We start from the raw sequence: 12988 nt of genomic DNA on the forward strand, positions 1-12988 counted from the left end.
GGAGCAAAGATGTAAAATAAAAGAAATGTACATATACCGTCTAAGAGGAATAAAAACATTAACATATATGATAAGAACCTATTCAATAAAAACATAGCTCATAAGGGAATATAAAAAAAGACGGGGGTACAATAAAAATTGTAATAATAAATATCAGAATGTATAAAAATATATATATATATACACCGTGACGAGGTGAGACAGCTTTTTACCTTTTTGAAAAAATGTATACATTAAGTACCCTGTTATTAAGCACTTGCAATTTATTTATTTATAGTCAGGGTATTTTTCATGAAATTTTCTCTTTGTTTTTTTTCTAGTCTTAAGCTGGGTTCACACTAAACGACAGCGACAACGACGTCGCTGTTACGTCACCATTTTCGGTGACGTAACAGCGACCTTGTAAGTCGCTGTTATGATCGCTGCTTAGCTGTCAAACACAGCAGAAGCAGCGATCATAAGGTCGCTGTGCTACATGTTCAGAGAGCAGGGAGCCGCGCTTAGCGCTGGCTCCTTGCTCTCCTGCAGCACACATCGGGTTAATTAACCCGATGTGTGCTGCAGCTACATGTCACAGTTCAGAGAGCAGGGAGCCGCGCGCACTGCTTAGCGCTGGCTCCTTGCTCTCCTTGCTACAGTATACATCGGGTTAATTACCCGATGCATACTGCAGCCACATGTCAGTGCAGGAGCCGGCGCTGGCAGCAAGAGCGGCGGAGGCTGGTAACCAGCGTAAACATCGGGTAACCAGGGAAAGGTCTTCCCTTGGTTACCCGATGTTTACGCTGGTTACAGCTTACCGCAGCTGCCAGTGCCGGCTCCTGCTCGCTTCATTTCGTCGCTCTCTCGCTGTCACACACAGCGATGTGTGTGTCACAGCGGGAGAGTGACGACCAAAAAATGAAGCTGGACATTCAGCAACGACCGGCGACCTCACAGCAGGGGCCAGGTCGTTGCTGGATGTCACACACAGCGACAGCGACGGGACGTCGCTGCAACGTCACAGAAAATGGTGACGTAGCAGCGACGTCGTTGTCGTTGTGTGTGACACCAGCTTTAAGGCTGCAATTCACATGCTTAATGTTGCATGTTTACTGAACATTGTTTCAGCTCAGGTTTTTTGTGTTTTTTGTATGTTATCTTGCTTTTTTGCAAGTTGGGGGCGCAGCCCTCCTAATACTGAGACTGAACAACTAATTGCGTCTCACTTCACTGTGTATTTAATCTGGGACACAGCTGACCACTTGCCACCATTCATATTGGAGTTTGACATGACACAAGTCAGGTATTGATAATGTTTTTAACTTCAGTAGGTTAGGGACTGTCTCAGATGGGTACACCTTGACGAGGTGAGACAGCTTTTTACCTTTTTGCAAAAATGTATACACTAAGTACCCTGTTATTAAGCACTTGCAATTTATTTATTTATAGTCAGGGTATTTTTCATGCAATTTTCTCTTTGGTTTTTTTCTTGATTAGAGACATCACTCCTTGTAAATATTATCTCCACTTTCACTTGATCCCATACTTTTTTCATATATGTATGTGAGCTTCTACATATTAGCACTAACACTAGTTTCTATGTTTGGAGGGGACGCATGCGCTCTGTGTTAATTTCCCACGGTCTTGAACTTCTGTAACCTGCCGGCTCCTTGGCGCAGGCGCGGTTTCATTTTTTCTCACGCTATTGAACTCTTGTGAACTGCCGTCAGTATGTGAAGATCTGCAGCGATTTCACATACCGATCCCACTCATGTCACTTCGGTTTTAGTTTCACAATATACACGTATTAAGTTTTTTTCACAGTCTTTTATGGGTTGCCTTACCCTTACTCTTATATATTTTTATTCTCTAATAAAAGCTTCCCACTTCTTTATTTAAACAGACAACTCACACACACCGTGGTGGCTATGGTGTACCTCTCTGGTAACCTCTAATGTTCTGCACTACTACAAATATGGGGGAGTTCTAGCCCCCACACATATGCATAGTGGGATTCAACCCTGAATATAGTACACATCGATTTTATTTCACATCACATTTTTGCTTTATTTTGTGCATATTAGTTTATTTTTGGTTTATTTTCTTCATATGATTTTTACACACATATTTCATTATCTTGTATATGCAAATGCTTGTAATACGTTATGTTTTAATGCAACTTGTTTTCCCGCTTGTTTTTTTCAAGAGGGATGGTCCTTATGACGTCAATATGGCTATTTAATGTATGTCAGTAGGCACAATTTTAGATTTGATGTCTCTTGGTTCTCTACGGTCCTGAGGGAGAGGAGCTCCGGAAACGCGTAGACCTATGCCAATAAAGATACGTTAATCTTACGGTTCCAGAAGTGATCTTTGGCGCGGTATTATCACCCTTCTCCATTTCTCTCTGTTATCAAATATTACTGTAACATACTATGCCTTCATGGATTAAAATTCTGCAGGGCACATAGAGTCCCCCTGCTCATGCCAGCATATCCAGGCTCATTTGAATCTTTCCAATGACTATCTGGATGATCCAGAGAGGCATGGGAGACGGTCATGTGGTCAAGTGAGACCAAACTAGAATTAGTATTAGAGCATTGAAGATGGATCGTGGCTGAGTCTTAGGGGTACTTTGCACACTGCGACATCGCTAGCCAATGCTAGTGATGCCAAGCGCGATAGTACCCGCCCCCGTAAACATCCCGCCCACCTCCTTCCTTCCGCATAGCCGGTGGAGGCAGGTAAGGAGATGTTCCTCGCTCCTGCGGCTTCACACACAGCGATGTGTGCTGCCGCAGGAATGAGGAACAACATGGTATCTCCTATTGGTGCGACAATATGAAAATGTCCAACGCTACACAGATCACCGATTTATGACGCTTTTGCGATCGTTTATCGGCGCATCTAGGCTTTACATGTTGCGACATCGTTACCGGCGCCGGATGTGTGTCATTTTCGATTTCACCCCGACGATATGGCAGTAGCGATGTCGCAGCGTGCAAAGTACCCCATACAGCATGACGATTTCCCGAAACACACAGACAGGGCAACTAAGGACCTGAGCCTAATAGAAAATCTTTGGAAGGAACTGAAACTCAATGCAGCTCAGAAACCTAAAAGATCTGGAGATCTATATGGAGGAGTGAATCAAAATCCCTGCTGCAGTGTGTGCTAACTGGGTCAAGAACTGTAGGAAACATCTGACCTCTGTAAGGCTAGTTTCACATTTGTGTTGAATGGCATCCGTTGCTATCCTCCGCCTTGAGGAATTACAGTAACCGTTGCAGGAAACAGTTTATCCCTCATAGACTTCCATTAGCTACGGATAGCAACGGATGGTCTTGCGTTGCATCCGTTCTGCGATGCATCAGTTGTTTTGTCACTGACCGTCAGTGATCGTCGAGCGGAGGGAACGCTGAATGTAGCGCTTTTTATTGCTGGTAAAAAACAAAAAAAAAAAAAAAAACTCCGCAGGATTCCGTTGGGATCCGTTACGAGGCATAATGAATGTCTATGGTGCTGGATTCTGTCGCCATGGGTTTGGCTCAGTCACTCACAACTCAGTCACGTTCTACGGAGCATGCTCAGCATGTCCAACAGAACATTATAAATAGTTTAAAAGCACTCCTGATCTCGCTCTCTCTCTCGGTCTCCAACTCTCTGTCGGTCTGTCTCTCCCTCTCTCATACTCACCGATCACCGGTGTGGCGCTGCACGGCTGTCACACTTCTCTGGCGGCTTCTCCTCTTTTGAAAATGCCAGCCGCTTATTATTCCATTTAGTATTCACTGCTTCCCCCGCCCACTGGTGCCTACGATTGGTTGCAGTCAGTCACGCCCCCACGCTGAGCGACAGCTGTCTCACTGCAACCAATCACAGCCATCAGTGGGCGGGTCTATATCGTGCAGTCCAATAAATAAAAAAAAAAAAATTTAAAAGCCGGTGAGCAGTCCCCCCTCCCCCAATTTTGATACCAGCCACACAGCTGAAGGCTGGTATTCTCAGGATGAGGAGCCCCACGTTATGGGGAGCCCCCCAGCCTAAAAATAACAGCCAGCAGCCGCCCGGAATTTCCGCATTCCTTAGATGCGACAGTCCTGGGACTCTACCCGGCTTATCACGAATTGCCCTGGTGCTGTAGCAATTGGGGTAATAAGGAGTTAATGGCAGCAGCCCATAGCTGCCATTAAGTCCTGGGTTAATCATGGCAGGCGTCTATGAGACACATTCCATAATTAGCCTGTAAGTGAAAGTAAATAAACACATAAACCCGAAAAAATACTTTATTTGGAATAAAAGACAAAAAACACCCTTTTTCCCCACTTTATTAAAATCCCCAAATACCCTTCCAGGTCCAGCGTAATCCATGAGGTCCTGCGATGCATCCAGCTCTGCTACATGAAGCTGACAGGAGCAGCCGTAGAACACGACCGCTCTCTGTCAGCTCCACGCAGTAACTGAACTGAGTCGCGCTGTCAGCAGGGACATCACTGAGGTAATGCCTGTGTGTGTGCGGTGATGATGGGTGCGATAGTGCCTGCGTGTTGGAGATGATGAGTGCAGTAGTGCCTGCGTGTGCCGTGATAAGTGCGATAGTGCCTGCGTGTGCCGTCATGATGGGGGCGCTCTCTCAGCTAGAAAAGTTAACGCAACGCGTTATTTCACAGGAATCCGTTGCCCTTTATATCACACTATTTGCAAGGCATCCGTCACACAACGCAATGCAACGGATGCCGTTCAACGCAAGTGTGAAACTAGCCTAACTGCAAACAAAGGTTTCTGTACCAATTGCTAAGTGCTGTATTTCCATTGTATCAAATACTTATTTAACGTAATAAAATCTAAATTCATTATTTAAAGTTCATGCAATGTAATTTTCTGTATTGTTTCTTTATTCTGTCACAGTTGAAGTTACCTACAATAAAAATTACAGCCTCTCCATTCTTTGCAGGTGGTAAAATTTGCTAAACTGTCCACGTATCAAATTCGAATATTGTGAGAATAAGCTTCTTACCTTTTGATACAGCTTGAGTTGTCTTTCTGAGGAAGGCAAGGTGGTTGGATCAGCGGTTCTCAGAAATAGGGGGTCGCTGTTCAGGCACCAGATTTATTGTTGCCAGTCAGCATGGGACATATAAGATTTTGTGCGAGTGGTCCTAATTAAATTATAAAGATCATGTATGTATGTATAGAAGACACCCCTCTGAGACAATAAAGTATCAGAAGTAGCTCTCCCTTTGTTTCAAACAAATAAAAGATTACATCATCATCACTAATTTCTATAAGACTATATAAACTTTTAGTTTCACATTCCTGAACTTCACTTTTAACAAAGAAACTGAAACTATATAAGCCCTTATCCAAAGTAAACAGAGGGGTCTCTGCTGCATTACACCAGGGGAGACACAGTACAGGCTCTTACACAAAAACAAAAAGGAGTGTAGATTTAACTAAATGGATTCTGCTCTCATTCAAGCAATATACAAATGGATGAATAAAGCGTACAGCTTGGCTATACCAAAAAAAAATAAATTTCTCCATCAAATTAAAAATGTGTAAAAAGATGAATTTTTTGGAAACAGGCGGCACGGTGGCTCAGTGGTTAAGACTGCAGTCTTGCAGCGCTGGGGTCCTTGGTTCGAATCCCACCAAGGACAACAGCAAGGAGTTTGTATGTTCTCCCCGTGTTTGCGTGGGTTTCCTCCGGGTAGTCCGGTTTCCTCCCACATTCCAAAGACATACAGGGACCTTAGATTGGGATCCCCAATGGGGACAGTGTTCCTGATGTATGTAAAGCGCTGCGGAATATGTTAGCGCTATATAAAAATAAAAATTTATTTTTTATTTTATTTTTAAATGATCCATTATAAAAAGTACACAACCGTAATTACATAAAATGAACTCTTTATTAACAGATATTAATAGACTTTCACTATTTACTAAAACAGACAATCTATTAATGACTATGGCTTCACTCCTGTGTGAATTCTCTCATGTCTAATAAGAAGTGATTTCCAAGCAAAACATTTCCCACATTCTGAACATGAATATGGCTTCACTCCTGTGTGAATTCTCAAATGTTTAACAAGATTTGGTTTTAAAGCAAAACATTTCCCACATTCTGAACATGAATATGGCTTCACTCCTGTGTGAATTCTCTCATGAGTAATAAGATTTGATTTCTGATCAAAACATTTCCCACATTCTGAACATGAATATGGCTTCTCTCCTGTGTGAATTCTCTCATGTGTAACAAGATTTGATTTCCGATCAAAACATTTCCCACATTCTGAACATGAATATGGCTTCTCTCCTGTGTGAATTCTCAAATGTTTAACAAGATTTGGTTTTAAAGCAAAACATTTCCCACATTCTGAACATGAATATGGCTTCACTCCTGTGTGAATTCTCTCATGTGTAATAAGATTTGATTTCCGATCAAAACATTTCCCACATTCTGAACATAAATATGGCTTCTCTCCTGTGTGAATTCTCTCATGTGTAACAAGATCTGATTTCTGAGCAAAACATTTCCCACATTCTGAACATGAATATGGCTTCTCTCCTGTGTGAATTCTCAAATGTTTAACAAGATTTGGTTTTAAAGCAAAACATTTCCCACATTCTGAACATGAATATGGCTTCACTCCTGTGTGAATTCTCTCATGTGTAATAAGATTTGATTTCCGATCAAAACATTTCCCACATTCTGAACATGAATATGGCTTCTCTCCTGTGTGAATTCTCTCATGTGTAAAAAGATCTGATTTCTGAGCAAAGCATTTCCCACATTCTGAACATGAATATGGCTTCTCTCCTGTGTGATTTCTCTCATGTGTAATAAGATCTGATTTGTCAGCAAAACATTTCCCACATTCTGAACATGAATATGGCTTCTCTCCTGTGTGAATTCTCAAACGTTTAACAAGATTTGGTTTTAAAGCAAAACATTTCCCACATTCTGAACATGAATATGGCTTCACTCCTGTGTGAATTCTCTCATGTGTAACAAAATTTGATTTCCGATCAAAACATTTCCCACATTCTGAACATGAATATGGCTTCTCTCCTGTGTGAATTCTCTCATGTGTAACAAGATCTGATTTCTGAGCAAAACATTTCCCACATTCTGAGCATGAATATGGCTTCTCTCCAGTGTGAATTCTCTCATGTGTAACAAGATCTGATTTCTGAGCAAAACATTTCCCACATTCTGAACATGAATATGGCTTCTCTCCTGTGTGAATTCTCTCATGTGTAACAAGACCTGATTTCTGAACAAAACATTTTTCACATTCTGAACATGAATATATCTTCTCTCCTGTGTGAATTCTCTCATGTTTAACAAGACCTGATTTCTGAACAAAACATTTTTCACATTCTGAACATGAATAAGGCTTCTCTCCTGTGTGAATTCTCTCATGTGTAATAAGATTTGATTTCTGAGTAAAACATTTCCCACATTCTGCACATGAATATGGCTTCTCTCCTGTGTGAATTCTCTCATGTGTAATGAGTTTTGATTTCTGAGTAAAACATTTCCCACATTCTAAACATGAATATGGCTTTGCTTCTTTGTTACTTTCACTTCCCTTAGCATTCTGTTTGGAACTCCTGGTACCGTCATCTGCCATAAATAAAATTGAAGTTATAAGCTTTTAATAATATAACCTCAAACATACACAGACACACATAAATCCATACAAATTCTAAAGTGTGTAGTGTTCTACTTTAAAAGGCCTATGTGACAGTAAATACCCAAAATGACATCATTTTAAAAACTGCACCCTTCGAAGTGCTCAAAACGACATTCAATAAAACATATCTACAAAAGTATATCCAGTGGCACTCTATAATATAAGGATACTTTGGCATTGCATTACTGCTGTAGAAATATTAGAAAAAAGGGATTATTACATAGGTAATGAGAAAAACGAGTAAAACGACATAGGCATTGCATTACTGCTTTAGAGATATTTGCAAAGTGAGATTCTTCGTTTATGTACAGGTAAAATAGATCTTTGTACCGTGTTAGCCAGTAGAGAAAAAAATTGTTTAAAAGAACTGAAGTCCTCAGTGCTTGATACCTTTTAATGGCTAACTGAAAAGATGGTAATAATAGCAAGCTTTCGAGACTACTCAGGTCTCTTCTTCAGGCTCAATATAACACAAAATGTGAAGAGTCACATATTTATACACAACAGGACATAGAATGGGGCAGTAAATAAAACAAGTTATGTGAAGCAGAACTATCACTATGGCAAGAGGACAAACTGCTGTGGCCATAAATATTGTTGCAGTTCAGTGTGAAAGTTTTATTGACCTCTGATTGAGGTCTGGTCCAGGGCTGTGATGCCCCTGGATGGTCTGAGGAGCACATCTCTTAATTGATGTAAAAAGACATGAATCCATGAGACACATTCATCATTCCTGCTCTGAATGTGTCAAAGGTCAGCATAAGTTTGTACTCCCATAGTCTCCTATCTCTCTGGGACTTGAAGTTACCTTTCAATACCAGCAATTTCATGTCCATGATGCTGTGGTCTGGGTTACAAAAATGTTTGGCCACAGGTAGATCTATCCTTTTGTCTCTAATAGTGTGGCGGTGAGAATTCATCCTTGTCCTGAGCTGTTGTCCTGTGTCCCCTACATACAGACCCCAGTTGGACATTTAGTACATAAACAATGGTAGCAAAGTGAAAAATAGTCAATACGCCTAAAACATAGCCTGTAATATTCCATTAGTAAAAAGGTCAGAAAAGGACCTAATGTTAAAAAAGGACAATACAAAAATCAATAAGAAAAATATAGCCAGAGAAATATATAATGATCCTATAATCAGACCAACTGACTAATCTTAAATTCACCTTATAAAAAATGATGTGAATATTGTATCCAATACTGAAACATACCGCGAAAACAGCGGTGATAAGAACATAGGAAAAGGAACGGTCTTACCCCATCTGCCGTGTCACCCTTTCCCTATTTGATGAAGCACTAGTGCTGGGTTGTAATGGCTACCAAAGGCAAGATAACCTGGTCCTTAACTACATGACTCAGGATCCCCACAGGTTCCAAACATGTATCCAGCGATGTGCATAGTTCTCCCAACGCGTTTCTTATATCATCAGGGGAGAGATAAACTCCAAATTTCCGGTCAAAAAATGACCCACACAATATGGCACAATTATTCCATCAAGACCAGGAAAAGCCTGGGCAGAGCGCGCCTATGTTCTTATCACCGCTGTTTTCGCGGTATGTTCCAGTATTGGATACAATATTCACATCATTTTTTATAAGGTGAATTTAAGATTAGTCAGTTGGTCTGATTATAGGATCATTATATATTTCTCTGGCTATATTTTTCTTATTGATTTTTGTATTGTCCTTTTTTAACATTAGGTCCTTTTCTGACCTTTTTACTAATGGAATATTAAAGGCTATGTTTTAGGCGTATTGACTATTTTTCACTTTGCTACCATTGTTCATTTCCCAGTGAATTGTTACCCAGTAGCTATTTATTGTTTACATTTAGTACATATAATTAAGTGCACCACATTGGTTGTGGTGCAGCTGAAGGTACCTGGGATCTTGTAGTCCTGATGTGATCTGGGAATCTATCTTGTCCGTTGTCAATATAAATTGACAGGTCTTACATTTTTTCTGGTTGAAGGGAAGTGTTCTTGTAGTTGTTGGAGAAGACAGGGAGCTTCTGACAATGAAGCTTCTTCGATTTGGGGGCTGTCTAAAACACAGAAGTGGGGGGGCTGGAAAAATAGATTTTAACTGGGCATCTTTTTGCAGTAATAGTTGTGGTTTCCGTGTAGCTCCTCTTAACACCTCCAGATGTGGATTGTGATTGCAAGAGCGACCCGGTTGTTTTCTTCTTTAGTTTTATAATGTAGGAGATGGTTTCTTGATATTCTCGTGGCTCTTGTAATCTGGTTTTCAATTGTTCTTGGGTGGTAGCCTTGATTCATAAAGGTCTTTCTGAGGCCCTCAAGGTGATTGTCTCTATAGGTGGTGTCACACACAGCGATGGAGACGACGTCGCTGCTACGTCACCATTTTCTGTGATGTGGCAGCGACTTCCGTCGCTGTCGCTGTGTGTGACATCCAGCAATGAGCTGGCCCCTGCTGTGAGGTCGCCGCTCGTTGCTGAATGTCCTGCTTCATTTTTTGCTCGTCGCTCTCCCGCTGTGAAACACACATCGCTGTGTGTGACAGCGAGAGAGCGACGAACTGAAGCGAGCAGGGAGCAGGAGCCGGCGTCTGGCAGCCTGCAGTAAGCTGTAACCAAGATAAACATCGGGTAACCAAGAAGCCCTTTCCATGGTTACCCGATATTTACATTAGTTACTAGCACCGCCGCTATCACGCTGCCAGTGCCGGCTCCCTGCACACAGCCAGAGTACACATCGGGTTAATTAACCGATGTGAACTCCAGCTACGTGAGCAGGGAGCCGGCACTGGCAGCATGAGAGCACACCGCTTAGCGCTGGCTCCCTGCACACGTAGCCGGAATACACATCGGGTAATTAACCCGATGTGTACCCTGGCTAGGAGAGCAGGGAGCCAGCGCTAAGCGTGTGCGCTGGTAACCAAGGTAAATATCGGGTAATGGTTACCTGATATTTACCTTAGTTACCAAGTGCAGGATGGCTTCCACAGCGACGCGTGTCGTTATGATCGCTGCTTCGTCTGCTGTGTTTGACAGCTAAGCAGCGATCATAACAACGACTTACTAAATCGCTGTTGCGTCACAGAAAATGGTGACGTAACAGCGACGTCGTTGTCGCTGTGTGTGAACCCAGCTTATCTGTACTGTTGGAACATATCCGATTGTACCTGATAGCCTGGCTGTATACAATAGTTTATGTGTTTTGGATGAAAACTGTCCCATTTCAGGTATGTTGGACGGTCAATTGGCTTCATGTACAGGGATGTCTCTATTTCATTGTTCCGTAGTTTAATGATGGTGTCCAAGAAGTTGATTTCAGTGCAGGAGTAGTTGAGTGTTAGGTTGATGGTGGGATAAAACGGATTAAAGTGTTCATGGAAGGTCTTCAGCTGCTCCTCAGACTGTCTAGATGATTAAAATATCGTTAATGTAACGGTAGTAGGCCAGAGGCCTGATAGGACAAGAGGATAAAAAGTCACTCTCAAGCTTGGCCATGAAAAGATTTGCATATTGTGGTGCCATTTTGCTTCCCATTACAGTCCCAGTCTCCTGTAGATATATGTTATTGTCAAATGCAAACTAATTATGGGTGAGGATGAATTTTGTAAGCTTCACTACAGAATCGGCATCAGTTCCTGTATTTTCCAGGAAGACTTTGCAGGCATTCAATCCATCCTGGTGTGGAATATTAGAATACAAGGATTCCACATCCATGGTGGCAAGGATGGTTCCCTGTGGTAGAGAACCTATTGCTGATAGTTTTCTCAATAGGTCAGTAGTGTCCTGGATGTATCCCTTACCAAGGGTTTAAGGATACCCTCTACCATCCAGAGACTTGTTCATTGAGGGTGCCCAGTGCCCACACATGAAATGATGGGTCTTCCTGGGTTTCCAGATTTGTGAATTTTCGGAAGCATGTAGAATGTGCCTATTCTTGGACTTACCGGTTTCAGTTCATCAGCTGTTGAGGATATGTCATGCAGACAAGAGACCAACTTCTTAAGTTCCTTATAATAGTCCTGTGTAGGGTCAGACTCCAATTTTTTATAGTAGCGTGTGTCCATCAGTTGTCTGCGTGCTTCATTCATGTAGTCTGATTTGTTCATCATGACTATTGCACCCCCCTTGTCTGCAGGTTTAATGATGATTTCTTTGTTGGTTTTCAAAGATTTTATGGCCCTTCTCTCCTGGGCACTGATGTTGGATGGTTGCCTCCTGTGTGTGTCTAGGATAGTGGATTTTACCAAATGTCTGAAAGTGTCTATATAGTTATCCAAATAAGGGTTGCGTCCTGGTGGAGGTGTCCAATCTGACCTGTTCATGGTTGTCAAGATCCGTCTTCCTTCAGTCTGGGTGGATTCTGAAAGATCTGCATCGTTAAAATGTTCCCTCAGACGTAGTCTCCTGAAGTAATCTTCCATGTCGCTGCAGAGTTCAGTTTTGTCTAGAGCTTTATTAGGACAAAATGAGAATCCCCTAGAAAGCACAGCAAGTTCCACTTTCTTTCGTTTATAATCCGAGAGATTGATAATACAGTTACATGCTTTTGTGTCTTGAATGGAGTGGTTGTCCAAGTTGTCAGGTTTTAGCTTTATTATCAACCTGTTTGTATTAAGTCCAGAATTGAGGCGCAGTCTATGTAGTTTCTTTTCCTTGTTGTGGATCAGAAGAGTTTGTAGTCTGTAGTAGTATTGTTGTACTTTTTGCTCTGTGCTTTCTGGAAGTGTCTTCCTTTGTGTTTCAAATTCCCTCTGGATTTTACTCTTGATGCTGTAGAAGACATGCAAAAGGTGGTTCCTTAAGCCCGCTTTACATGCTACAATATATCTTACAATGTGTCGTTGGGGTCACATCTTAAGTGACGCACATCCGGCATCATAAGGTATGTTGTAGCGTGACAGGTATGTGCGATTGTGATTGAACGTTAAAACGTTCATCGCACGCACGTCATTCATTTCTCTAGAATTGAACGTCAGATTGTTCATCGTACCTGGGTTAGCACACATCGCAGTGTTTGACACCCCGGAAACGATGAACAGATCTTACCTGCGTCCTGCGGCTCCCGGCCAGCAATGCGGAAGGAAGGAGGTGGGTGGGATGTTTATGTGACGCCCTGGACTAGCCAGGGGTCACAGGTAACAACACACACACACCCCCACCCCCAGCAGTTCACAGAAGTCATCCCCAGTGAGACCTGATTTCTTCCCTCGGGTTCAGACAGACACACCAGGTGGGCGGAGTCAGGCAGATGGGCACGCCCACCGAGGAGTCTAGCTGGCCTGAGGCAGAAAACAAGTTCAGACAAGTCCAGGCAGAGGAAGG

The 12988-nt window shown here is 42.2% G+C and overlaps 1 protein-coding gene across 4 annotated transcripts in view; it reads right to left on the reverse strand.

Moving 5' to 3' along the window:
* Positions 1–5888: 5888 nt before the first annotated feature.
* The window catches only part of LOC142260513 (uncharacterized), a 39168-nt gene continuing 32068 nt past the window's right edge, over positions 5889–12988 (reverse strand). For all 4 annotated transcript variants that reach the window (XM_075331961.1, XM_075331964.1, XM_075331963.1 and 1 more), the window contains one exon: positions 5889–7612. In XM_075331961.1, the coding sequence (XP_075188076.1) occupies positions 5949–7612 (1664 nt within the window). In that variant the 3' untranslated portion in view covers positions 5889–5948. The remainder of the gene's footprint in view (positions 7613–12988) is intronic.

Source organism: Anomaloglossus baeobatrachus, unplaced genomic scaffold (assembly GCF_048569485.1).
Source record: "Anomaloglossus baeobatrachus isolate aAnoBae1 unplaced genomic scaffold, aAnoBae1.hap1 Scaffold_117, whole genome shotgun sequence".
In the NCBI taxonomy this organism is placed as follows: domain Eukaryota; kingdom Metazoa; phylum Chordata; class Amphibia; order Anura; family Aromobatidae; genus Anomaloglossus; species Anomaloglossus baeobatrachus.